General features: G+C 52.1%; 1 protein-coding gene across 1 annotated transcript in view; it reads left to right on the top strand.

Annotated features, from left to right (window-relative positions):
- Positions 1 to 298: 298 nt before the first annotated feature.
- The window catches only part of LOC131215991 (ankyrin repeat and KH domain-containing protein mask), a 128,968-nt gene continuing 105,273 nt past the window's right edge, over positions 299 to 23,993 (top strand). Inside the window, exon 1 of the mRNA XM_058210387.1 lies at positions 299 to 859. Coding sequence (XP_058066370.1) covers positions 299 to 859 — 561 coding nt within the window. The remainder of the gene's footprint in view (positions 860 to 23,993) is intronic.

The raw sequence follows: 23,993 nt of genomic DNA, 5'->3' as shown, positions 1-23,993 counted from the left end.
ACGGCCGGATCCGAGGACGATGTGTTTGCGTTGCTGAGGGTCGCGAGCGAGCAGAGTAAAAACCGGAGCGGGACAATCCCGGATAATGTGCGGTGCGCTCGAGGAAATCCGTATCCTGCGCTTCGTGTTGACGGTTTGTGGTGGCGTGCAAAAAGTGGCCAGGCAGCATCGAAACGGCCGTTGAATTATCATCGTCGACGCAGCAGCGCACCGGTTCCGGAGTGCAAATCGGGCCCGGAAATCGGACCCGGCCATCGGAGTCGGCCTCGAGAAGGAAGGACTCCCGGGCATCGTTTCAATGGTGAATCTCGTCGACCGGACGACGACGACGGCGACGAGTAGCTTCCAGCAGCAATCGTTTCCCGCGACCGTCCAGTCGGCGGCGGAGTCGGCCGTCGCCGAAAATCGGTTCCCACTGTTTCTCGACCAAGCTGGACCAAGCAGCGCGAACGTTCCGTACGGCCGGAACCGCAACCACCAGCACGGCGACGACGACGACGACGACAGTGATTGTGACGAGGTGATCGCGAAGAAGGTGGCCAAGTACTCGCCCTCGTTCGGTGTTGGCACCGATCCAACAGCTAACTTACCGGAACACCCGCGAACCGGCGGCGGCACCGATAGCGAACCGAGCGTACTGAACGGAACCGGAACTGGTGGGGCCAAAGTTTATCTGCACCAATCGACACAATCCGGCCCGCCGGCAACCGAATCGCCGATCGAGAACGGGTTCGAGCTCACGAATCACGAAATGTCGAGCACCGTGGCAGCCGTGACGGCGGCCGCTAATAAAGCGGTCGCGGCCCTCATGCAGTACCGACAGCAGCAGCAGCAATCACAGCAACCACCGTCAACAAATGTGAGTAAAGCGTTCATTATTATCTCACAAAACAATCGTTTGCGCCTGCGAGGTATGCAACACGTTGTACGGTGCCTAGGGAACGGTTCCCACGTGGCGCGACCGTTAATGGAATGGAAAATTTCGGCTCCGTTTAAAAACGCGGGCCTCGGGGAACCCTCAATAACACGATTAAATTCTCATTTCAACCTTATCGACGGGGCCGGTAAGCAGATTGAGACCCGCGGTGGCGATGGACGACGGGACACGGAATAGGGCGTAATTTCGTTAACGCGTTCGCCCGGGGCCCGCTCGCCGAAAGCAATCGGCCATTTTTGGAAATCTTTTCCCGCTGTGTCATGAAGGAAAAAAAACGGAAGCACTATACGAAGCAGGTTTTATTATCCAAGGGGCGCTCGGCATTCTATCATTTATTTTGATGCGTCCTCCGCCGAAACGAATGGAATCCTTGCAGGCCGTGCGTCACGCAAAATGCGTGACGAGACAGACGCGAGAGGACGCTCGCAAATTCAAAGAATTGCGGCCCATTCGGCCCATTGCTGACATGTCGGCTTCAATTGTTCAAACTTCGGGCCGGGGCCTAGGGGAATCTCATAGGAAATTGAATTGCCGTCCCACTTGACCTACAAAAGCCAGGGAACACGGGCGCGGTGAGGGGTTCATGTAAATCTTTATTCCGTGCACGCGCTCCGTGCGTTTGAACCCGGGGAACGGATGCCTGCCGAAGCCGTTCTGGCCGTTTTCCGAAATATTCCGATCATTACTCTCCGGGCTCCGGGTGTTATCCTGACGATACTTTTCCGGAACTCTTGCCGCGGATGCGGAACGAAAATCCAAAACCGTGGTGGTCGAGGGACACAACACAAAGCGATGCCGCGCTTGAGGGAGCAAATAATTTCATGAATTTTAATTTCCTTCGTTCGCGAGCGCCGGCCGTCGGTCGGAAATTGGAATACTCACAATAATTCCGATCGCGGCTGCTGCTCCTTGGGTTCACGTTTTTCGCATCGCACACTTCCGCTCCACGCACGGAATGACGTGGGGCACGGGGCGCTCTGCGAACATTAATGTTCACACTCCGGCGCGCCCCTCGCGCCCGGAGCCTGCAGATATTTATGTGGAAGAATTCCTAAAATAGACTTCTGGATCGGTGGCCACCGGAAACGCAAAGTGTCCATAAACGAAACAATGGCCCAAGCCCAAGCGCGGAAGCGAGCGCCTACAAGGTATGCCGTCCCGCCAAGCAGCAACCATCCCAATGCCATTTGGAGGGCACGTTCCCGAATGTTTTTCTTTTCGGGCGCCACTGCATCAAAGGGAACGCAAAAGGTCGTCGGCCGATGGAATACATTTTGCAATCGGTGAGAAAAGTTTCCCCACGGACCCGAACCCGGTTTTGTTGGGTGCTGAAAAGTGAAGAAAAATCCCAGACGTAAGTGGCCCCGGGTTGGGAAGGAAGGCAAATTAACAGCATCAATGAAGCAGCTAAATGGATGGTGGGTCCCTTTTTTTCGGTAGCTTCTGGTGGCTATCCATCAGGGTCAGGCTTTTTGCCGACTAAGGCCTTCCTCGGCTACTTTTAACCGCATCCAGCGGTGACATGACGATTGCTTTCTTCCGAGAGCCGATGGTGACGCGACAGATACCCCTTTCGGGATGTGTCACCGGTGCACAGGTCCATCATTAATCTCGTGCCAGATAGTTCCCGACGCTCGGTGGTCCGAGTGCGAAAAGAACGACAGCTCAAATCACCTTCGGGGGGTCAGCATCAACTCCGTCACATTTATTTCCCGTCGGTCCTCTGCGTCCAACGATAATGGCACCGTTTTTGTGGCACATCAAGTGGACTTTGTTGTCTCTCTTCGATCGGCTCGATCTTCGATTAACTGGCCACACTTCGCTGGCGGTCAACGGATGACAATCTAATCAAATTTATGTTCATTAGCGCCCACTTTGGGCGCTGGCCAAACAAGGATTCATGGACCGGCGGAGGACCTCAAACTGAGAGGAATCTTTTGATAAGCGATTTTATAAGCGAAACTATTTGAACACGAGCTAAAGCAATGGTAAAATAAATATTATTCCCCGGACAGCTCGTGGTGCATTTTAATAAAGTCCTGTTTGGGCGATAAAAGGAAATGAAATACAGCAAATGGCCAATGGCCAGCCAGGATGATGCGGTCTTGATTCTCCCGCTCGGAACATTCAAATACTGTGCGCTACAAAACATCAAACGCGCACCGGAAACGGTCCCGGGGAACCCGGGAATAGAGAGCTCGGGGCTCCCATAAAACAACACACGCCCCCCCGCCCCCGGGAGCGGAACCGGGGCGGGGAGTGATAAAACGTAGACCCCCGGCACACATCAAAGCGAGTGGGATTTGTTGATAATAACCAACTCACGCAGACAGCCTCCGGAGCGCCGCGGACACAATGGAACCGGGAAGGTCGAGCAAATTTGTGCAATGCCAGCAGTTTGTTTGGCTTTTTATCTGGACACTCCCCGAGGGAGCGTTCCCTGGTGCAGGTCACCAACTGTGGCCGGCAACGGCAACGGAACATTTACCCCGGGGTCCATCGACGGGAGAGCGCTGCCTCCGGGGCCATTAGGAGCTGGAATGATGGTGGACATTTGAAGCCCCCGTCTATGTTTTGCTCGGGATCATTTTTCAAGCCACACCACCCCAAGTGTCCTTGCGCTGGTCAATCCGTCCCCCTCGGGTTTCGAACGACGACGACGATGATGATGGCGATGGCGGTGATAATTTGTCGTTCTCCGTTTTTCCCTTTTTGTTTTCCGTGTGAGGCACGATAATCGTCCCCGTGCCGGGCGGTCACGGCCAAGAAACTCGACCAGGACCAGGATCGGCGTTCAACATTAATTGGATTTTTATTGCAACCACCGACGCGACGCGGTCCGTCGAAGATTTGGCCCTCGCCAACGACACAGTTCGTGCGCAAGGATATTGAACCCAGCTTCGGCAGCCGGTGGCCGATCAGCACTCTTTTGAGGGGGGACCTTGCTCGATTCGGGGCCCGATAAGTGGCCCCGAAGTGTGATTAAGCCCTTCTGCTCTGGGTGATGTTGGGTTGGGTCCACTTCGTTTAGCTTCGTCGGTGTATCGCGCCTGACAGGAACACGGCGTTCAACACGTTGTTTGGTGGGGCGCCCGTTGGCAGTCGCTGGAAAAACAATTACTATCGATGGCCAATTTGTCGGCCATCGGGTCACCCCCGGGAGGGGCCACCGAAATGAAGATGAGTTTCCAACCGCCAGCCGGCCGCCCGCTGGCTGCGTGATATTTACTTTTGACTTTCTCCGATCGGCCATCCAAACGGCGCCAATAAATCACGGACCACGTCCCGTGCGATGACTTTGTCCAGGACGGGGCGGTAAACTGACGGGAAAATAAATAACCATCCATAAGTAACGGCAAACCCGTGGGGGGGACGAGCTCTCTCTGGCGGGCACCATAATCGATCATAGCGCATTCATCTCCACCGACGACCAGCCGGACGACCAGGACGACGGTCACCGAAAGTGGAACCGGGCAACCAATTTCAATTATAATCCCCCATCGCCCGGCACCGCGCCAATCCCGTCGCGCTCATTCGCATTAATTCCAATCACAAGAAAGTGACAATGTGACAAAACACGTCATTCGTTGACTTGCCCGGGGACCGGGGACCGGGGACCTGGGGGGACTGGGTTTTCTCTTTATTTTCTTTGCCAGTATTTGGGCCACTTGTTTTGCTATCTTCGCCATCCGGACGGACTTCCGGACCCAGGGATCAGCTGGGCCGCGCGGAGAAGTTAATAAGAAATTCACTTAACCTCCGAAAACACACACCACAAACCTCGGGGCCACGGCGAAGTTTTCCGTTCCGTTCGTGAGGGGCCATTTTAAATTAGAATGCGCCCACCGTCGTCCGTCCGTCCGTCGGCCGCTAATTGGTTTCACGGGCCCGCCAAGGCTTCAATGAATTATTTTGTTTCGTTTTCCGTTTACCGAAAGCAAATAAGTTGGGCCCGTTTGCGGGGACAACTCAAGGACCAGGGGGGCTCCGTTTTCTTTGCGAGATGATCCTTGGCTTCCGGAAGCGGGCCCAGTAACCGTCCAGGGTGTCCGCGCGAATGATTCATCATGCTGCTCCGGTGTGGTTCCATTCCTTTGCTTTCCATTCCTTTGCTGGGCCCTGAGCTGGGGACTTTTCACATTTCCGATTAGCAATTTCCCGCTCCTTCCTCATGAATAATGGAGCGCGGGACGAAATGGAATCGGCAGCGGCCATCCGCTCGAAAGCCACTCCACCGAGCCGATCGGGAGACAGATTTGAGGTTTTTTTTGCTCCGGATTCCGTTCCGACCGGAGTCCTTTTACGTGACGCGTCGGCACAGGTGGGGCCGTTCCGATTGTAAAGCCATCAGTCAAACTAATGGTTTGTCGTCGCTTTTTCCTTTATTACGGCCAGCATTGATTGGTTTGCGGCAACTCGCGGCCTGTAGCAAAAACTTGGCAGCCACTGTGTCCCCAGTAGTGCCTCGAACTGCGACCCTTTGCGGGCCCGACGGAGCAGTGGATTGCTGGCCGAAGGCCTTAACGAGGTGACTTTATGGCGATGGCTTGCAATAAACTTTACTACCGGCCGCGATCGACCCCGGCTACGCCGCCGGCGGCGGACAGATCTAAATCCTTTGCTGCTGCTGCTGCTGGAACGCGCGACGATTCTTCGGATGGCCTTGCCCTGTGGGCCTATTTCTTGACGCCCGGGTTCCGGCCTGCATCAATTTCAATTTTCCAAAAGCCGGCGTCCCGACACCACCCGGGGGGGCCTCTGGTGACCGATCCGAATGATGGCGATCCGTGGTAAATATTTTAGTGGTGCGGCAATGGCGCACATGACCCACCGAGAGATGGCCATGTGGGGGGATGCACTTGGTCGGTGTGCGCTGCTGGGGCACTTCCGTTTCGTATTCCGGGTAGGGCGATAATCTCGAGGAATGTGGGTCTGGAAACTGAAACTAGGCAATATCTTAGATGAGAGTCCCCGGGTGGGTCGGATATCTTTATGGAACTGGGGATTAAAGTCCGCTGTCCGCCACTAGGTTAACCGAGTCCAATGGGCCACCGCTCTGTCTGAGGTGCAGAGAGAAAGAGGGACCCGATAAACAAAGTGTTTACGGGTTTTGGGAGAAAAATCACAACCCGCTCCCCTTCGAGTGGGTGACAACGGAGGACCCTTGGGCTGTGGAGGACATTGTCGCTTTAATTACCGGAACCCAGCAGCATCAGCACGACGCTTTATGGTGGTGGTGGCCACTTGCCCCCCCCAGGATGAGGGCGACATTTGGTGCCCCTTCAATGGCTCCCCCGAGGCTCGAGGTGGGGACCGGTTGGTGGACAAATTACGTGTTCGTTGTTAATGAATCGATTCATTTCGGTCGATAAAAGATTTTCCACCGTCCACCGAGTGGACGACAGGTAGCAATTACAAGTTTACAGCGACCTCAAGGGGCCTCTTTTTGGAGAAATAATACATAATGGCCATCCATTCAATTGCTAGCCATAAACGTTTATTGTTCAAGGTGGTCTTAAGTGTTTTTTCACTCCTGTGTCAACCTGAAGCCAAGCGTTGGCACATTTTTGACCGTTTGGGTAGTTTGGATTTGTTCAATTTTGTAGCATAACAATTTAAATAGGATACCTGAAAATTTAATACAACTCTTAATACAATTTAACTATTAACCTACCGTGCTTATAGCCACCTTGTCGTGTTCCAAACCCTCCTATTCGATTGTTGCGCCCTCTAGGCCCGAGTACGGAAAACCGATTGTGACTACCGGTTCAGAACCGATTCACTGCTGAGGTGTATGTCTCGATATATTCCATGAAACATTGCAAAGACTATTTCAAGATCCAAACCAGTTCATTCCATTCTCGGTAGATGGCTTTTTTTCGGAGTTGTTTCAACCGAGTTATTTCAAATTTTCGTTCACATTTCTATGCTTTTATTTAATCTATTAAAAATTAAGTAATAACACTAGAACGAACTATAGTATCTTAAAAAAGAGGATCTTGTTCTTTCCTTCCCCAAGATCGCTTCGTCATTTGTTTAGAAAGCGTATAGGCTCGCCACTCATTTTCCTCCGCACGTTCGGATTCAGAGCTCATTTTTCCATCTATTTCGCGTGCGCATGCGTCACTTCTGCTGTCTCTCTTGCTCGCTCGCCGGGTGGAAAACAATCCGTTCGTCGGTCAACAGCCAGGAGTTCGAGGTCCGATTTTGACCGGGTGATCCGAACCGACGAGCCCAGAAAGCGGTCCGTGCAGGATGCTGTCACCGGTTCGGAACCGATTACTTCTGGGAAATGGTTCACTTTCTGTCTACATTCACTGGCAGGCACCATATGGACACTCCAAATGGTCACCCTGCAACGGGAATTATGTTTCCCCTATATCCTGTCGCCATTTTTCATCCTTATTGTTTGTTGTGTAACTGTTTTGTTTATGTTTCCGGCTGGCAAATTTGAAACATCCGGCGGAACACATGCGAACGAACCGGTTCGACAGTGAACCGATTCACCTGCTCAGCATCCGAGATCGTGCTTCTCACTCGCCCCGAACGCTCCCTTTCACTCACTCTTCATCTAGAGAACGAACTGAGAGTGAGATCCGTTCGGTTCGGCACTCAGCGCCGCCGGGCCGTCAGGTTCGCCAATTCAAAGTTAGGTACGAAAATCCCGAACAAACCCGAACACGAAACGAGGGAGAGAGAGAAACTTTTCTCTCCCTCGATCTCGTTTACAGTGCACTGCTCGTACAATCGTACAGTGCGCTACAAAAATCCCAACTCTTCTCACTGATCCCAACTCACTGACACCGCCAAACTGCTCGGAGCTGGTTCGTTCGTTCGTTCGTTCGTTCGAAAAGTGGCCATCAGCGTGAAATATTATTATTCAAGAATTCTGGAAACGCTTTTCCGCACGGTCGGCATAGTGTTGGTGCAAGTGTACAAAACTCAGGCGTGCGGGCGTGGAAAAGTGTCGCGTGTCTCGCCGTCGGAATCGGATTCGAATATCGAGAATTGTGCGCGTTATCTCCTCCTCGGTGCCTGTCTATAGCGGCACCGACCAACCACGGAAGCGTGTGAGTGCGAGTGAGAAAGGGCGATACGGTGCGTGCTTCCCTTTTTAAATTCCTTTTCCCACAAAATCGAAAAATCCCGGGGCGGTCGCTTCCCGAGCATCATGAACCGGCGAGAAGCGGTGCGCCGCCACACACTCAATCAGACAAATCCCCAGAAAAGCGTCGTATTTTTGCCGGGCGATTGAATAACAAATCGTTTGCCAAAATCTGTCCCCGAACCGAACCGAGAGAAGTTGTGTAATAAAAATTAGAATAGGAATGCGTGTGCGTTCGTTCGCGCTCGCTTTTGCGGCCACCGCATGGTTTCACTTTCGATTGTGTGGGGCTTAGAATTTCGGCTCCGCTCCCGTTCCGTCGGGGTCATCTTGATTTGGTGGTGCGCTTTAAAACTCTGCTCTGCCGGTTTCGAGTGAAGAAGCGAACGGGACGGCGATAGAACCCGGACGCCGTCGCTGTGTATCCTTTCCGAGCCGTGCCACGCGCGCGAGCTGGTGGCGTAAAGATTCTGCGTAGATGAAAAAGATGCGAAAATAATGACCCGAAAGAGAGAGAGAGGTGGCCAGAAGGTGCAGTAGGCCAGAAAGGGACACAGCGCGTGGTGTGGTGCTTGTGCCAAAATCTGATTCGTTTTGTGTACGGCGTCGACGGTGGCGACGACCGATGAGAGGCCGATTTTTTCAGAACAGCTGAAGGAAATGGTGTGCGTTTCTCATCACTCGCCGCAGCGGCGGCGGCGCGGCTATTCTTCCGTCTGCGGGTCCGTCCCCGGGGGGAAGAACCTGGCAAAATAAATCAAACGCACGCGAAACCAACACGCGCAAGCATTGGAAGACGCGCGCGCTCGGCGGATCGGCGGAATCGAACGGATTGCATCTCACAGCGTACGGCCACAGGAAAAATCCTCCTTCGGCGTGTGCGTGCAGCCGCTCTTATGTAAATTTTCCCCGGTCGCTAGCCACGGTGGAAATCTGGTCTATCCTTGGAAAATTGAGCGATTTTCATCTCCACTCCGCGTTAGAATGAGCAGATGAGAGCGAAAGAGAGAGAGAGAGAGCGCGATCTCGCAGCTCACCTCATCTTCACACAGCATCCGATCAGTGTGTTGGTGATGGGCGCACCAAAGCAGCAAGGATTACGATTGTGGCCGCTGCTTGGCTGACTCACGATCTTTTGGTTGGAGATACAAAAACCCAGCCTCTCACTCTACCACTGATAAGGGGTTGTGTTCGGAAAGAACACAAACACAACAGAAAAAAACCTCATCCGATGAGACGCATCCGGTGAGCACCGCTGTGAGCGTGAGTGGCTTCAGAACGCGAAGTGAGCTAAATTCTCACACCAGCTCACCAACACCAACTGTGCGGAGCTGTCAAAAGTTGCGAGCAAACTTGGGCACGACATACTTCGGCGGCACTACAAACAACTGCGGCGGCGGCCACGGACCCCCACCAGAGTGTGTGCAAAACAATGTGCACGTTGTCGCAGCAGCAAGGAGCCTCCCCCCCCCTACCGACGGTCGGTAGGTCCTGGCCGCGGGACTGTGAAAGTGTGTGAAACGCTCGCTCGCTCGCTGTGTGTACGTTCGGTGATTGATTGCGCAAACCGTGGCGACGAGGATTCGCGCGTTTATTTGCATACAAATTGAACCGATTCCGGTTCCGGATCCCCCCAGTAGGCGTTGAGATTCGTTCTCGAGCCAGCAGCCCAGAGGGGGGAAAACATCCAAGCAAGCCCTTGGATTATCCTGCCCATTTTGACGTTTAATCCTTCGCCAAGCCCTTTCTAGGTGTGTGCGTGCCAGTGGAAGCTTTCCGGAAAGGAGCGCGTTCATCCGTCCGCGTGTAAACAGCAGTGTCGGAGCGAGCCGTGTTTGTGTGCGTATGTGTTGGTGACGGATTTAGCGTCATCCAGGATATTCTTGGAAATTATCGAACGAAAACGTGCCAAAGGCATGTGTGGCACAATCCTTGCCGCGGCTTGTGACTCGTTTGCTCAATCACTGTCTGTCGGATGTGGCGTCGCAAGGACACGCCGCTGGGAAGGAAAATCACGTCTAACGGATGTTGCGGCTGTGTTGGTGATCAGCATCTTCTCAGGGACTCTACCTCTTTTGCAGCAACCAACTAATTCTTTTCATCCTTCCTCCCCGAAATGGCGCAGATTGATGAAATATTGTAAAGCCCAGCCGCAGCGGATGTGAAGCGGAAAGAGTATTGAGTAAAATTGTGCCATAAAAAGTGTTGTTGAATCCTGTGAAAGTGCAAATCGGCGGAGCACACGAGCGCGCGCGCGCCCCACGTGTGTCTAGAGAGTGTGTTTTTTCTGTGTTGTTTGTGATCCGAGTGCTAATACGGAAAGAGGCTTCCAGTCGAAAATCACACAATAATTTCCCGGCTTCCGAAAGCCTAGCACCGACAAACGGACGCCTCGCTTCCGTCCCCGTTTTGGTGACGGAGTTTGGCAGATTTTTGCCCCCCGAGAAACCGAGGCCAGAGGCGCTGCCGAAAGGCCGTCCCGCCCCGTCGAAAGCGCAAGTTCTGCGCCCGTGCGGTTCGTCGTCGGTTTTATGAACTGAGGATCACCCCAAAAGCCGTCAAACTGTGGGGCTCCGGACCATACTTTCTACATCCCCAGGGAATGTACTTTCCGGTAAGTGATTCGAAGAAGGGGTCGCGGCGGTGGGTTTCAAGGTCCCCCCCGTCTGTTGTGTACGTCACGGACACGCGGCACGGTGCCAAATTAGCATCTCGTGCGGTGGTGGGACCCATCGGACCGCGAAAAGAGGGCGAACGCGTTAAGGGATGGCTTCTATTCTTGGTCTCTTCCACTCGGGACTCACTCTCTCTCTCTCCTCTTTTTCTATCCGGTTCTCTGTCTGAGGATGATCCGTTGCAGTGCACGCGGTTGCGGTTGAATGCCTTGCGAACACAACGCACTGCCCCCCTGGCAAGATCGAGTGGCAACAGCTGAGCGCACGAACACACACGTGGGGTCGATGTGTTAGTTTGCGCCCGTTCCCCATGCGCAATGTGCGATTACCATTTCGTGTGCGCGGCGGTCGCACCTTAATTCCCTTTCGTTCATCTTCGACCTCCCCTGGTGCTCCGGAAATCACGTACATCACGATCGAGGGATTAAATGGTACCCCAAGCGGCTCAAAAGCTGACTCATCGAAGCGAACGATCGTTCGACTGAAGCTCCCATCACCCGCGGAGTCGTTCGACAGAATTCCAGACCCACAGGTTTACTGGGTTTATAATTTTATTCGTCCCCTCCATCGGGGGCCACATTCACGGTGCGCCTCGCGACGACGACGGCTCTGCTGTCAACTGCCAGCACCAACAGCGCTTAGAAGATCACGTACCAATCGTTCACCGATCGCGGATGGCTACCACCAGCAATGGCAATCTCCGCAAGGGTCAAGCAGCTCGTTCCCGGTTCGGTCATCTCGGTCCGGCTGGCCACCGCGTTATCAGCGCCGCTTCAGCGAATGTGCGCACATTTATTTGCTGTTTATGTCGCGTTGGGCTGTGGGTGATTGCTCCCTGTGTAACTATTGACCCACACAGCCGCGTGTCCGGCCCTGATGTGCCCCCGGTCTCTGATTTCGATGTTTACGCCATGCAGGATGATGCGAAGCTAGCAGAACCGCCCTTCCCGGACGGACGGATCGGACTGCAAACAGTCGAACCCGATGATTGATAACAGATTTTCGTCGGTCGGCCACAGTTGCCGTGGCCGAACGAATTTCGGGTGTTCCGAGAAGAGATATGCCGCCCGGGCTTTCGGTAAACAGCCGCTGGACGCGAAGCCTCCACGTATCTTGGGGATGGTTTTTGTGTCCCAGAAGGACCCACTTCTGACGACCCCTTTTGGTAGCGGGAGCATGGTCAGGCATACCTTGCCTGGTTAATTCCACGCCTCACAAGAACCACTTTCTTATGCACGGCCATGCTCCGTTGGTGCTCTGCGCGTGTATGAAAAAATTATACATTAAGCCATGCGATGGCCGGGAAACTCCTTTCGATGTCTACAAGAAACATCGGGCCAGCGGATTAGGCATAAAATCAACGAGTTAATCCGGGGCCGTGTGTGGAGGAGCCATCTCAATCATTAATTATTCTCAATCACGCGTGCATCGGCCCCTCATGTGGCCCTCAGACTCGAGTGGCTTGTGTCAGTACTTCCGCTGGTTTCGCTTCGGGTGCAATAATGTCCAGACTTATTATTCCGTGCTCATCCCGGCCCGGCAACGGCATTCCGCGGGCCACCGGCGCACAGATTATGCATACGGAATGATTGCGAGAGGATCGCTCTAATCGCCGTAGATCGCGCAACCTTCGGCGCAGAGTTGACCTTTTGCGCCGTGGTGGCATTTAGAGTTTCGTGAAAGGACGGTCTGTCTCCTCGTGACCACGATCCCCTAGCACCTGCCTTCGAGACCTTCATATCACCGTCATCGGTTCGATTTCCGACGTCATCCGGGCTCATTGCAAAATGTGGTAGCAGCCACCCCTTTACGTGGCCAAAAAACGGTGTCACGTCGCGGAAGGTTGCAAATTCTTTTAAAATTCGAATAAAACAACCTGGCGGATGGTTTGCAATGGATGACGATCGACGGATCATCATCGAAGCCCCGGTGTGACAACCTGCGTGATGCCCAAAAGCGTGTCGGTGAAAGCGGAACTCGAACCTTAAATTCTTACACATGCACGCACAGCGCACATGTTGGCGCTGTTGGGTGGCGTGTTTACCCAAATGGCGTCCGATCGGTTGCCGGGGGTTCCACACACCACTACGCGCGGCATTGTTGGGTGGGGACCAGCATAGGGCCATAACCTTGCCATTCGTAGCCGGTGCTTTCGATGGCCCCACCAAAGCGATGTAACAAGTGCCCGGGCGGCTTCCCCCGTTTACCGGTTTGCCGCCTTTAATTGGGTCAGGCTTTTTTCTCCTGTTTGGATTTACTTTCTTACCGCGACCTGCCCGCCTGCCTGCCTGCCCGCTGATGGCCAAGTTCGTTGACCGATCGGTGGTGGCCGGTGCGCGTTGACAACTAACTTGCGCTTCGCCGTTTTCGTTCGTTCCGCGATTCGCTTCGTTTCGGATTCGTTCCCGCGTTCGGCGTTCCCCCCTTTTTTACCTTCTGTGGTTTGTGTTTTGAAGTGTGTCTCAGCCACAAATCAGGTTTCCGTGGCCACTTTTTCCTCCCTTACGCGCTTCTTACGCGCGTGGGTCTCTTTAGACACCTTCTCGATCTGTGTCTGTTTTTTGCCGGTGCGGGTTTTTGGGACTTTTTCGATCGACCGCAACCGCGGATTAGAGCGCGCGCTGCTAGCTTTGCGTAATGGAACAATGCGTTTCGCCTCGCCAGGTTCCCCGGCGGGCCCAGGGTCCGGGGTTTCGATTTCCAATCGTGAGCCGTGGTTTATGTCGGCGGACAGCAAACGGGTTTTGGGCAAGGATTTTGTAATCGCAAATTAGCATTTCGTGGGACCCGCAGCCACATCCCCAGACCATTAACCTTATTTCTCGATCTTCGCTTCGGTCGCGATCTGCTGTCGGCAGCGATCGGGAAGATTTCTTTTCTCACCGACCGACCGTTTGGCCTCTTCGTCAGGCGCTGTTGTTGCGTCCACTTAACAAAACAGACGTCCCACTTGGGGGATGGAATTGAAACCAATTGAAACGACCGCCCTCCGGTTCTATGGCGGCGGACGCAGCTTCAAAGAATACTGGAACGGGCCAAAATTTCGGTTCAATCTCGCTCCAGCGAACCGACGGTGGGAACCTGAAGCTGAAGTGGGCCCCTGAAATTTATTTCTTTATATTCCAGCCGAGGGCACGCACGCACTCGATTTATGTGGCCCTTTTCTTTCCAGTCCGCTTTTAAGTGCTTTCCGTTGGCGGTGTCCTATTTTTAGGCGGCCGATTTTCCCGATTGGCAGATTGTAAACAAATCCTTTCCACCGAAAGCCACAAGCTCTCAATCTTCGGTACGGCAAGGTACGGTGTTCGTTCAATCGGTTAATCGGTGGTCCCGTGCCCCGGCCACTTTCACGGATCGGTGCAACTGGTGTTCCGTTTGGGGTGGCGCGAAGAAAAAGAAATGCACTAATCCGACGGCGGCGCCGTGTCCCGCCTAATTGTTGTCGATTGTTTTTTGATTCTCCCTGATCCACTTGCGATTTATTTTGCGCCTACCTCTGGGAACCAACCGTAGAGGCCTTAATTTATTGCCGCCCGATGTGGGCGCCACTGGGGAGTGTTTTTGGGGGGCGCCTAGGTGAGAAACTGTTTAGAAATTGAAATTTTCTTCACCCCGTTTTTTTTTCGCAGACCGGCCATTGCGCCGGCCGATCTTGTTTTGTTGACCCGGCGCAAAGTCGTTAGAATTCGTAATCGGATTTTTTGCTACCCCACGGCGACGTCACGGAATGAGGATGAGAATCGAAGCTCAGTCCGCCGTTGGCATTCGCCAAAGTGAAGGGAAAGCCAATCAGACAGATGAAAAAGTTGATGTTGCTGCTGCTGCTGCTGCTGCTGCGGGCAATCATCAAACTGTTGTTTTATTTTATGCACGGCACCGGCGATCCCGGGGACGATGGCCGCGCAGGAGGTATTAATGAGCATTAGTTGTGTTGTCTATCGATCGTTTATGTCACGACAACGATCCGCACTCGCCGTTTGTTGTGGGTTACGCGTGAGTCGTTGTGTTGCGCTGGCCAACAAAGGCAGGACCATCGGACCAACACCACCGCGCTGTGATGATTGTCATTATTATCATTAACAGATTCCGCTCCGTTCTGTTGAGACGCGCGGAATAATCAGCTTGGTGGCGGCCGTCACGCCGTTTGCGGTAAGATGTGCTGTGCACGAGCAACGAACAACGGCGGAATGTTATGTGCTTTTAAACATAATAAATTGTGTCCGTACGACTGACGGTCAATAACTTGCCATAATGAGCGGGTGCTATTTTAGGATGGACCGCTAATGTTTCTACATCAAACTGATGTTTAAAATACAAATTACACAAAATATTCCACCGCTGCACCGATAACAAGCGAAGGCAGTATAGTTGTCAGTGCTCCTTGCGCGCTCTGTGTGCGCTGATAAGCTCTCTGATCAGCGGAGGATGACCTAATATTCGATGGACCTTCAACGATCGCGCCACATGATGATCAAATGAGCGAACGAGACCTTCGGTTGATTGCCTAGCTGCCTTCGAAGGTGGTTAAGGTAGGGATACGGAATAGAATGGAATCGATGGCACGTGGAACCGAGAATGTTGCAGCCAGCGGAATGTTTCCTTCGCTTTAAGCTAATGCACTAAATTGTTTAACATATGCCCGCGCCGGGACATCGATTCATAAAAAAAGCCCCGTTCGTGGACGTGATTGGATGAGCATAAATTTTACATAAATTTTCAAATCCACTCCGCTTGAACTAATCCAATTTCTGCCTTTTTTTCTCTTCTCTCCGTTGATATCCCGGCCCAGCATGCATTTATGCATGAGAGAAGCGTTTACGAAAAAAGGAGCAAAAATCAGCCACTGCACGTGGCCAGATTCACCTAAATAAATATAAATCTCTATCGACCGATGGGGACCGAGCCACGGTGAGCACGACACGAACACAACATCAGGCCCGAAAACGACCTGACCGCCGGGCCGTTGTGTGACTCTTCACCAGTTTTATGCTACCCGGGTGTGCCTGCCATGGCCACGAGCTTCGATTATAATCGATTTTGCTGTCCACCAGGAAAGGCCGCGAATGCCGAAACACGGAACCCGCCCGTGTTGATCATCACCAAACACCTTTTGCGTGTGGAGTGGAGTTTGCTGGATTTGCTAGTTTATGTTTTCACACCGCCTGGCGCGGCCAATACTTTAGAATCCGTTTCCCCTTTTTTTCCTTCTTCTTCTGTTGAATGACAACCCACAGACCCCGGGTGCTACTACGGCGCATAATGTTTGTTCCGATTCGCCGAGCCGAGCTCTCGAGTTCCGCCCGTCCGGGTGAGTGAGCTTAGCGTTTTGGCCGTCGCTGGCCGTTCTTTTTGCTTTTCGGTTGATGTTTTCCATGCGTTGCTAGGGAGCATTTCCACACTTTCGGCCACGGAGCCACCGCCGAAGGATGTCGTTGCCCGGCCTTTTGTGTTTATGTGGGTTGATGGGTCGCGTGTGCTCCTCCTGGATGGGGGGACGGCGGGCGGGTCTGTCTGTCTTGCTGATGCGCGCCGTGATTATTGTGACCTAGTGGCTCGTATTTGTCTGGGATGTTAATTTTCGCTGTGCGCAATGTTGGCCCAAGAGGACAAACATTCGCGCGGAATCAGCTGTCGCTGTGGCGGGACGCTTTTTAGCGCCCCTTTTTCAGGATAGTTCTAATGGTCTCTTGTGCCATTCTGTTCTGTCTGAACCCTCCAAAACGTATTTGCAAAAGTAATTCGCGAACTGAAGCGAAAGTTAAATTGCCCACGGGCTGCCTTTTGCGGTATTCTTTTCGACTCCATTTTGCTCCTTTGATCGGCTCCAACGTCCAAACAAACACAACTGTCAAACTCGCCATATTTCTGACATTGGGAGGCATAGCAACGCTCGCCAAGATCCACCGTATATCTGATCATATGTGGTGCCCATCAAAGTATGCTCAGCGGGTCAGGAGTCAATATAATAAATATCAATTTGCTGCTGCTGCCACGACGATGATGATGATTGTGGCGATTTCGACCCGGACCTGCGGGGATGCGACTGCGACGTCCGTTTCCTCGTCAATAAAACCTCGCCGAGAGAAGATGGCTCCGAAAACAGTTCTCCAGTTCCTGCGAAACGATTCTTCTGCCTCATTGACGCACCAGACCCTCGCCCGGAATGGTGGCTCGATTTTTGCGCTCAATTAAGAATTTATCCGACAGCCGACAGAAGGGGGACACCACTCACACAGGCACACACAGATGCTGCCTCGATTGCTGCCTATCATGCTGCGGACGGATTGTGAACGTAGGCCTTGCTGTCGATTGACACGCCACCCGGACATGTGGGAATGCTGTCCAACGACGTGGATATGGTGGTGTCGTTTCGGTTCTATTTCAGCAAATGACGTCTTGGCTGTTGGCTCTTGGAGTGATGTTTTTTGTTTAGTGGAACCTGGACGATTTTTGGAACCCGTGTTCCCATTTCCATCAAACTGCCCTCTGCTCCCATGCCAGATGATTAGCATGATTATAAAATTCGCCAACATTTGAAAGTTGGGTTGGTTGGTTCCTGTTCCCTGAAGCCGTTTTTAAAATGCCAACCCACTTGACCTACTGTGTAAATTCCCACACTCCCCCACAACCAGAAGACCAGTCACTTGGCGCCATTCGGGGTTGGCCACAAACGCCTGGTGACACCGCCGGCAGATCATGTTCCGTGTCAAGTGTAAATTTCGTTGTGTAGTTCTTTATTGTATAAGACAGAAAACGGCACCCGACCAAAGTGAGGGCGAGCGAGAGGCCTCACGGGCTCACGTTTCCAGGCGATTCGCAATTCTAATGTGTAATTCGAAACCTTCGGTCGCGGGGAGAGCCGACACTTTTATTGCGCCCGCCGTTTTTTTTTTCAAGTGGTGGTGCCCGTCAATTGACACCGACACCAATGCATTATCAAGTGCCGGGGGCCCCGGGTCGGAGCTAGTGGTCACCCACACACACTGTGCGCCATCCATTGTTGGCGTGTTGTTCGTGGGTCAACCCATTGTGACCCTATTGCGTTCTCGCTCGTATGGAAAAGACTCTCTGCACCCCAGCCAACGGTGGTCCGGCTGATCATTTCCGGCTTGGAACCTTGGGGGTGGTACGTGGTTTGCTTTTAAACTCCATCACCACAACATTCCCGCCGTCATCATCATCATCATCGTCGGCGTCGTGCGCTTCCCACTTTTCATCGTCCGATCGTAATTCGAGCTGGATTCCGGTGGTCCAGTCGGGTGGAGGGCCCATAATGTATTTTTTTACACTCCGATGATGCATTGTTTTCTAAATTTCGACTGACGGGGAGGCTGTCGGATAGCGTGGGTTCGTCGGGAAGCGGACACTAAGACTCGTTCAAAATTTCTCCCCTTAATGAGGGCGAGAAAATGCCGGTGTCGGAAAGAACCCCGAAGCTAGCCAACGGGGGGTAGTGATTAGATGGTCAGCCACGGTCGTCTCTGAACTCCCGGTGCATGGGAGCTTTATTTCCAGGAAATGCAAATGTTTCAAATTCATGTCTTACAATGCCTTTGGTGCTCATTGTTCAAAGCTGTTCCGGATGCTTGGGACGCACCGTGGTCCAACTTTTTTAATGGCTCACTTTCAATATGGAATTCAGAAACTTTTTGATAAAATTGATCGCCAACTGCAACGGAATCGGGTTACAGGCGAAAAGTAAAATTAAATCCGAACCAAAAAAGGGAAGGGACTGTAAAATTGGATTCAGTGTAACGGAATGGCCACAGTGTCTAGAGCTGCGGAAATGAGCGTAGACAGTAGACAACTGCAGAATGATAATCTCTAACCGCGCCCGGTCCGATTTCCAGCGCGCGAGACCCGATCCGATCCGAAATCGGTCGGGAAAGTCGGGCGTAAAAAATCTCGATCAGCTTATTTCGATCATACGCCTCATTTCTTTCGCATGAGATTTCATGATTTTCAGCATAAAATCTCGAGAAAATCTGTGTGTTCCTCTCCGGTCCGTTTTCCATCGTGTTCGTTCCCTGCCAAGCGAGCGATTCCGGTCGTCCGGTCGTCGGCTAGGCAAAAAGGGACAACGACGACGACCACGGCGGCGACGGAAATCATCTGGAAATAATATTCGGCACTAAATTCGGTGCGAACAAATCGATTGGTGGTCACACCGTGGCCGCCGTGCCGTGCCGTGGGAATTCGGTCCGTACGGCCCGCTGGCTTGCTGGCTGGCTGGAAAATAGCTGGAACCGGCATGGCATGGCGTAATTTCATGGCGGTAGCGCACGTTTTGGTTCATTTGGGCGCGCTCGGTCTCAGGGCCACCGATTGGGGCTCCGCGCGTGTTGATGTGCTCCAGTTTTCCCCGAATTTAGCGCGACCTTCAGCGGGCACGGCCGGGCCGCGCGCGCTGCGTGTTGGATGCCGTGCGGAAATCATTTGATTTTCTATTTTGAACTTTTGCCCGAATTGAATGTCGGATTTACATGCTCTTTTCTACGCGGCGGTTCGCAAGGCACGCAAATTGGCTTAGAAATAATCTAAAGCGGCCGACGTTAATGAGCGACGTTTGCGCGTCGACACCGATCGGAGCGCGCCCGAACCCGTTCATTAGTTTGTTATCCTCGACAACCGGGCGGAACAAATTTGCACCAACAAGGGTGTTGTCTCGTTCGGGTTTGGTCCCCGTTCGGTCGCTGATGGGCTCTGGTCAGATATTGACGCAAGGATGTGCATTGATGCCGTTGGGCAGTGCTTCTGGCAGTGATTGATCGATTCTCGGTTCTGCTGCGGCTGCGGACACACTCGAGACGAGGTGAGATAGTGCGGTGAGAGGTCACTTTTGTGAAAACGTATGAGACTTACGTGTGCGGCGTGTTTTTGTCTCAAGACCCCGCCCGGCACCAACTAACTGACAGCCGAACGGTCACGGCTCATGAAACCCGAAAGCAAAATTCACAGCACGGTCCTCCAGGGTGGGTCGGGTTCTTTCCCAGTTTTTTCCGGGTGGAACTGAAGATTGATGAAAGCCGGTGAAATGTTCGACTCATTCCGGACGACGTGGCCGCTGACTGACGACATTTGTTTTCTGGCCGCGCACAGGGCACACTAATGAGCACAATGTGGTGAAGAGTCAATTTTTATCTTGTTCGGTGTCCCATTTGTTTTTCCTCCGTTTTTCCTCGAACGGTCAAAAAATATGTAGTTGATTTGAGCAACAAAACTCCTCCCAATATGGTGAACGTTATTCTCGAAAAGGATCAAAGGATAGGAGATCCTCAGAAATCGGCCATTTGCCGTTTGATATTGAGTTGAGAATATTATTACGCCCTGTCTTTGGGTCCTGCTGGAGCCGCTGAATGACATAAACTGCATTTTAACGAGCAGACCATCAAAAGCCCCCTCAAAGTGAGGTGTGTAACTACACTCTCAGGCGACGGATCCTGTTTGGCGATCACCGCTGATGGTTTGTTTTGCTCTTTACATGCATTCGGTTATCCAAAAACTCGCTCCAAACGGCGCTTCTGTTTGTTGATCCACTCAACGGCACACAAAGAGTCTCAAACCGGCACCGTGAGTCACACATTTTCTCGCACCGTAACCGTAGAAGAGGCCCCTCGCGGCTTCAAGAATGTCCGCAGCATGAGGGGATTCAGCGACTCCAGACATGGGTTCCAATTTTCTAATTTTATCCACCCCGACGAAGATGCTGCGGTCCCGTTTTGGAATGCACGCTCCCCAAACACACACAGCGGATTAATATCGTTCTTGTTTTTCGTTCTTCTCTCGTTTTAGGTAAGTGGCGTCTTCCAACATCATGCTCGCGTTGTCTTCGCTGCGGGTGAGATTAAGAATTCCGGAGTGCGATCGGAGTCAGTCTTCGGTTCGGTCCCATCGATTGTTATGCGAGGATTCCGTGCAGAAAACATCGGATCATCTTTTCGGAGCGTATAAATAGACTTTGAGAAATCCTTTGAGCCGCTGCTGGGGACTTTTCAAGGTCATGTTTTTGACTCGTTCCGTCCCGAGGCGATCGCTAGCGACGTAACACACCCGACTGAGGAAGGAACGCATCCCGCATGAAATGGGGAATTGCAACGATCAGTAACACCCTCATTTGGTCGTGGTTTGGTCCCTCAATTGAAAGCCACTCGCTATATGCCCTGACCGACGGCTGGCTGCGTTATCCAATTTACCGCGTTCGGAACGGCATTTATTTCATTAACTCAATCATTATCTAATTTACGCTGGTTAGCACTCGGCAGCGGGCCAGAGCAATGGAGATATCCGGTGCGTCGATGCTCTCCATGCTCGGGTTGCGGTTGCATACATTTCGATCATCCCGGCATCGTCTCCCGGCGCGTTCAATCCGGCAAATGGGGGTTTAAATGGTACGATTGTGGTTTTACTCTTGCCAGAATAGACCGAGCAGCCAAGATGCCTTCCGCTGGTTCGCTAAGGCCCGGCCGAAAGATTTAAAAACCGCAAAGCTCCATCAACTTCCCATCAACTTGCAAGCGTGAACCCCGAAGTTAAGCGATTCAGGTCTGGTGATGATTGGATGCGAATGACACCCGGGAACGGCGGGAAGCTGTAATTTAAATAGCATAATTAATCACACAAAAGGAGGTCCTTACGGCTGCCGGGCTTCAAGTCCAGTGTGATTGTCAATTACGGCCACCCCGAAAAAAACCCACAGCCCAAACCGCAGGCGGTAACGGATCCTATCTCGTCCATTAAACTTGCGCTCGAAGAAATGGGCAAACCGCAAGCCATCGTTAACCGTGTGATGCGTTTCGTTTATGTGGCGTTGGTGTAATGGCCATTCCGCACAGCTTGGTGTTTGCTTTAGCTTCCGCTGTGTATCGATCAAATGAGACTAATCATATAGCAGCTTCTCGAGTTCTAACAGCATTATGCTCCTAATCATAACGCAAACGTTTCGCCATCAACAATGTGTATCAAATAAGTGTAATTATATGATGGATGGATGGCAGCATCCCTCTTTGTGTGCGCCATTGTGGTACGGATCTGCACCTTCTGCGCCACATTATCATAGTCACTTATCGAATACGTTGCAATTATCATCGTTCTATCGCCTCCCTCGTCCCTCCACGTTGGGATGTTGCGGTCACAGAAACATCCGGGAAGCCCGAAGCGACGACATACATCTGTGTCGGTGTTTGATGTGAACCTGTCGTTGCTCGGACGTGGATGTGGCCACGCTCCATGGGGAGCCTGTGGTAAATTATGTACAAAGTCGCCACAATCTGCTTCCCGCACACACCACCACCGACCGTGCCGACGTGCTGCTGCGAACGTTGCGGTCATTTAGCATATGCTCCGGGACACGAGCATTGGTACATGTATCATTCCATTGGTAATGCTTCGATTAGACGAGGTGAGATCGGAACCGCAAATGGAACTCATCGGACCGCACGGCCGTTCTGAGGTTTGCTGTAACTGAGCCGCATTACTTTAAAATGTAAAACAAACCATTTCGGGTGGGGACACAACAATGACGGTATTGTCGTTGGCGACGAAGTTCAACTAAAACTTCCTCACTGGCCTGCGGGCTAAGTTCCGGGCGAAGGTCTCTTTCGTGGTTGGACCCTGGTGTGGTTCTCATTTTGTTCGATTTTTGCTTTGAAATTCATGCGGTTTTCGGGGCTTTGAGGGCCCTCCCGGCCAAGAACTATGTTACTATGTCGTACATGCTGGCATGGGACATGTGTGTTCTTGCATTTACATTATTCAAGGTTTGGGTACTGTTATATGGTAACTAGCCGACAGTTTCGTTGTCAGCCGATCCATACTAAATGCGCCCTTGGCACTAGCTTTGTGTATGGTGATATTCCATAATTTAAGCAATTTTGGTAACATTTTTCAACCTCTTATTTTAAACCTCTTTTTTTAACGAACACTGCCCGGATTAATTCAGTCCAACGATCCATATCGGAAACACCAAATTCTAGACCACAGGTTCTGACCGGAGTGGTGGGAAAAGTGGTGCCCCTGACACAGCACGGTACGTGGATATCCTGCTGTGGGCCTGCTCCCCGGGCCTTGAACCTGTCGCCCTAAACGGACCCGACGGTACAACAAACATGTCACCCCGGCCAGTTAATAACCGTAAACATTAGTTAGCGCACAAAACCCGACCAGTATTCGACCCCTATTGTGTGCCACATTTCGAGGATTTACTTTTCACCGGGGGCAGAGTTTTTGGCCGACCCTCCCCCCGGACCAGAGCTTGCGAAAGGAGGGACCACAGGTTGGGGTTGTAAAAATCGACCAAAAACAAAGCGAACCTCAACGGAATGTAAAATTTACGAAAAAAAAAAATACTGTCACTTTTGACCGGAGGTGCTGGGTTTTTGGCGTTGGTAGGCGAGCGCATGTGAAAAGTTGATCCTAAATTCGACCTGATCTTATGCAATATGCAAAATATGGTGGCCCCGCAGCAGCACCACCCGCCACGTGGCCGCCCGTAATTGGTGATGATAATAAAAATTTATCGTTCTGTGCTGCTTCCAAACCCCGTCGTCACACACGGCGGTGGTCGGCACGGTCGCCATCATTTCCCGGCGTTGCTTTTTTCCTCTGCCCATTTTCCAAATGTCGCCTCCGTCGGCTGTTGCCGGTGAAAATGGTTTCAGTTTGGTTTGCGGTGGACACTCTATCTTTTATCTTTTACGGTGTTAGTTCATGTAAAAATAAAAACGATACACCGGAAAACGGTCGACGGAACACCGTGCGAGCATAAACTGTGGGCCCCAGAATATGGAGCTGTTTGAATATGTAAATTGAGGACATATGACACTCCGAGGTTCGAGCACCCGCCGAGAGCAAGGAGAGGACCCTGGCTCAAAACATCCGCCTTTTCGCTCTTTTTTGCCCAATTTTATTGTGGTCTTGAGTGTTGTCGAGTGTGGTGTTGTACGATCGGTGTTGGAGTGTCCGATGTCAAGGGTCTTGCACTGGGTAATGTAACATGTGTATGTACTTTACTGTTTACCACTAGTGCACTATTGGTTTCTCGTGCTATCTCTCTGTCTCTCTTGGGTTTACAACTTTTTATCGATGTTTTCAGCTTTAGGTGCTTGTTTGTTGGACACTCGCCCGTCAGGTTTACAACTTAGTCCTTGAGGAAACTTATTCCGCCACAGAAGTGCAGGAAACACGTATTTTTTGTGTTCTCTCCCTTGATTTGATTTGTGGCGACGGATGGAAAAGTTAGATTAGTTGCAAATTAATATGCATTTGCAATGGCCGGAAT

Source organism: Anopheles bellator, chromosome 1 (assembly GCF_943735745.2).
Source record: "Anopheles bellator chromosome 1, idAnoBellAS_SP24_06.2, whole genome shotgun sequence".
In the NCBI taxonomy this organism is placed as follows: domain Eukaryota; kingdom Metazoa; phylum Arthropoda; class Insecta; order Diptera; family Culicidae; genus Anopheles; species Anopheles bellator.
This window is presented reverse-complemented; position numbering and strand designations above follow the sequence as displayed.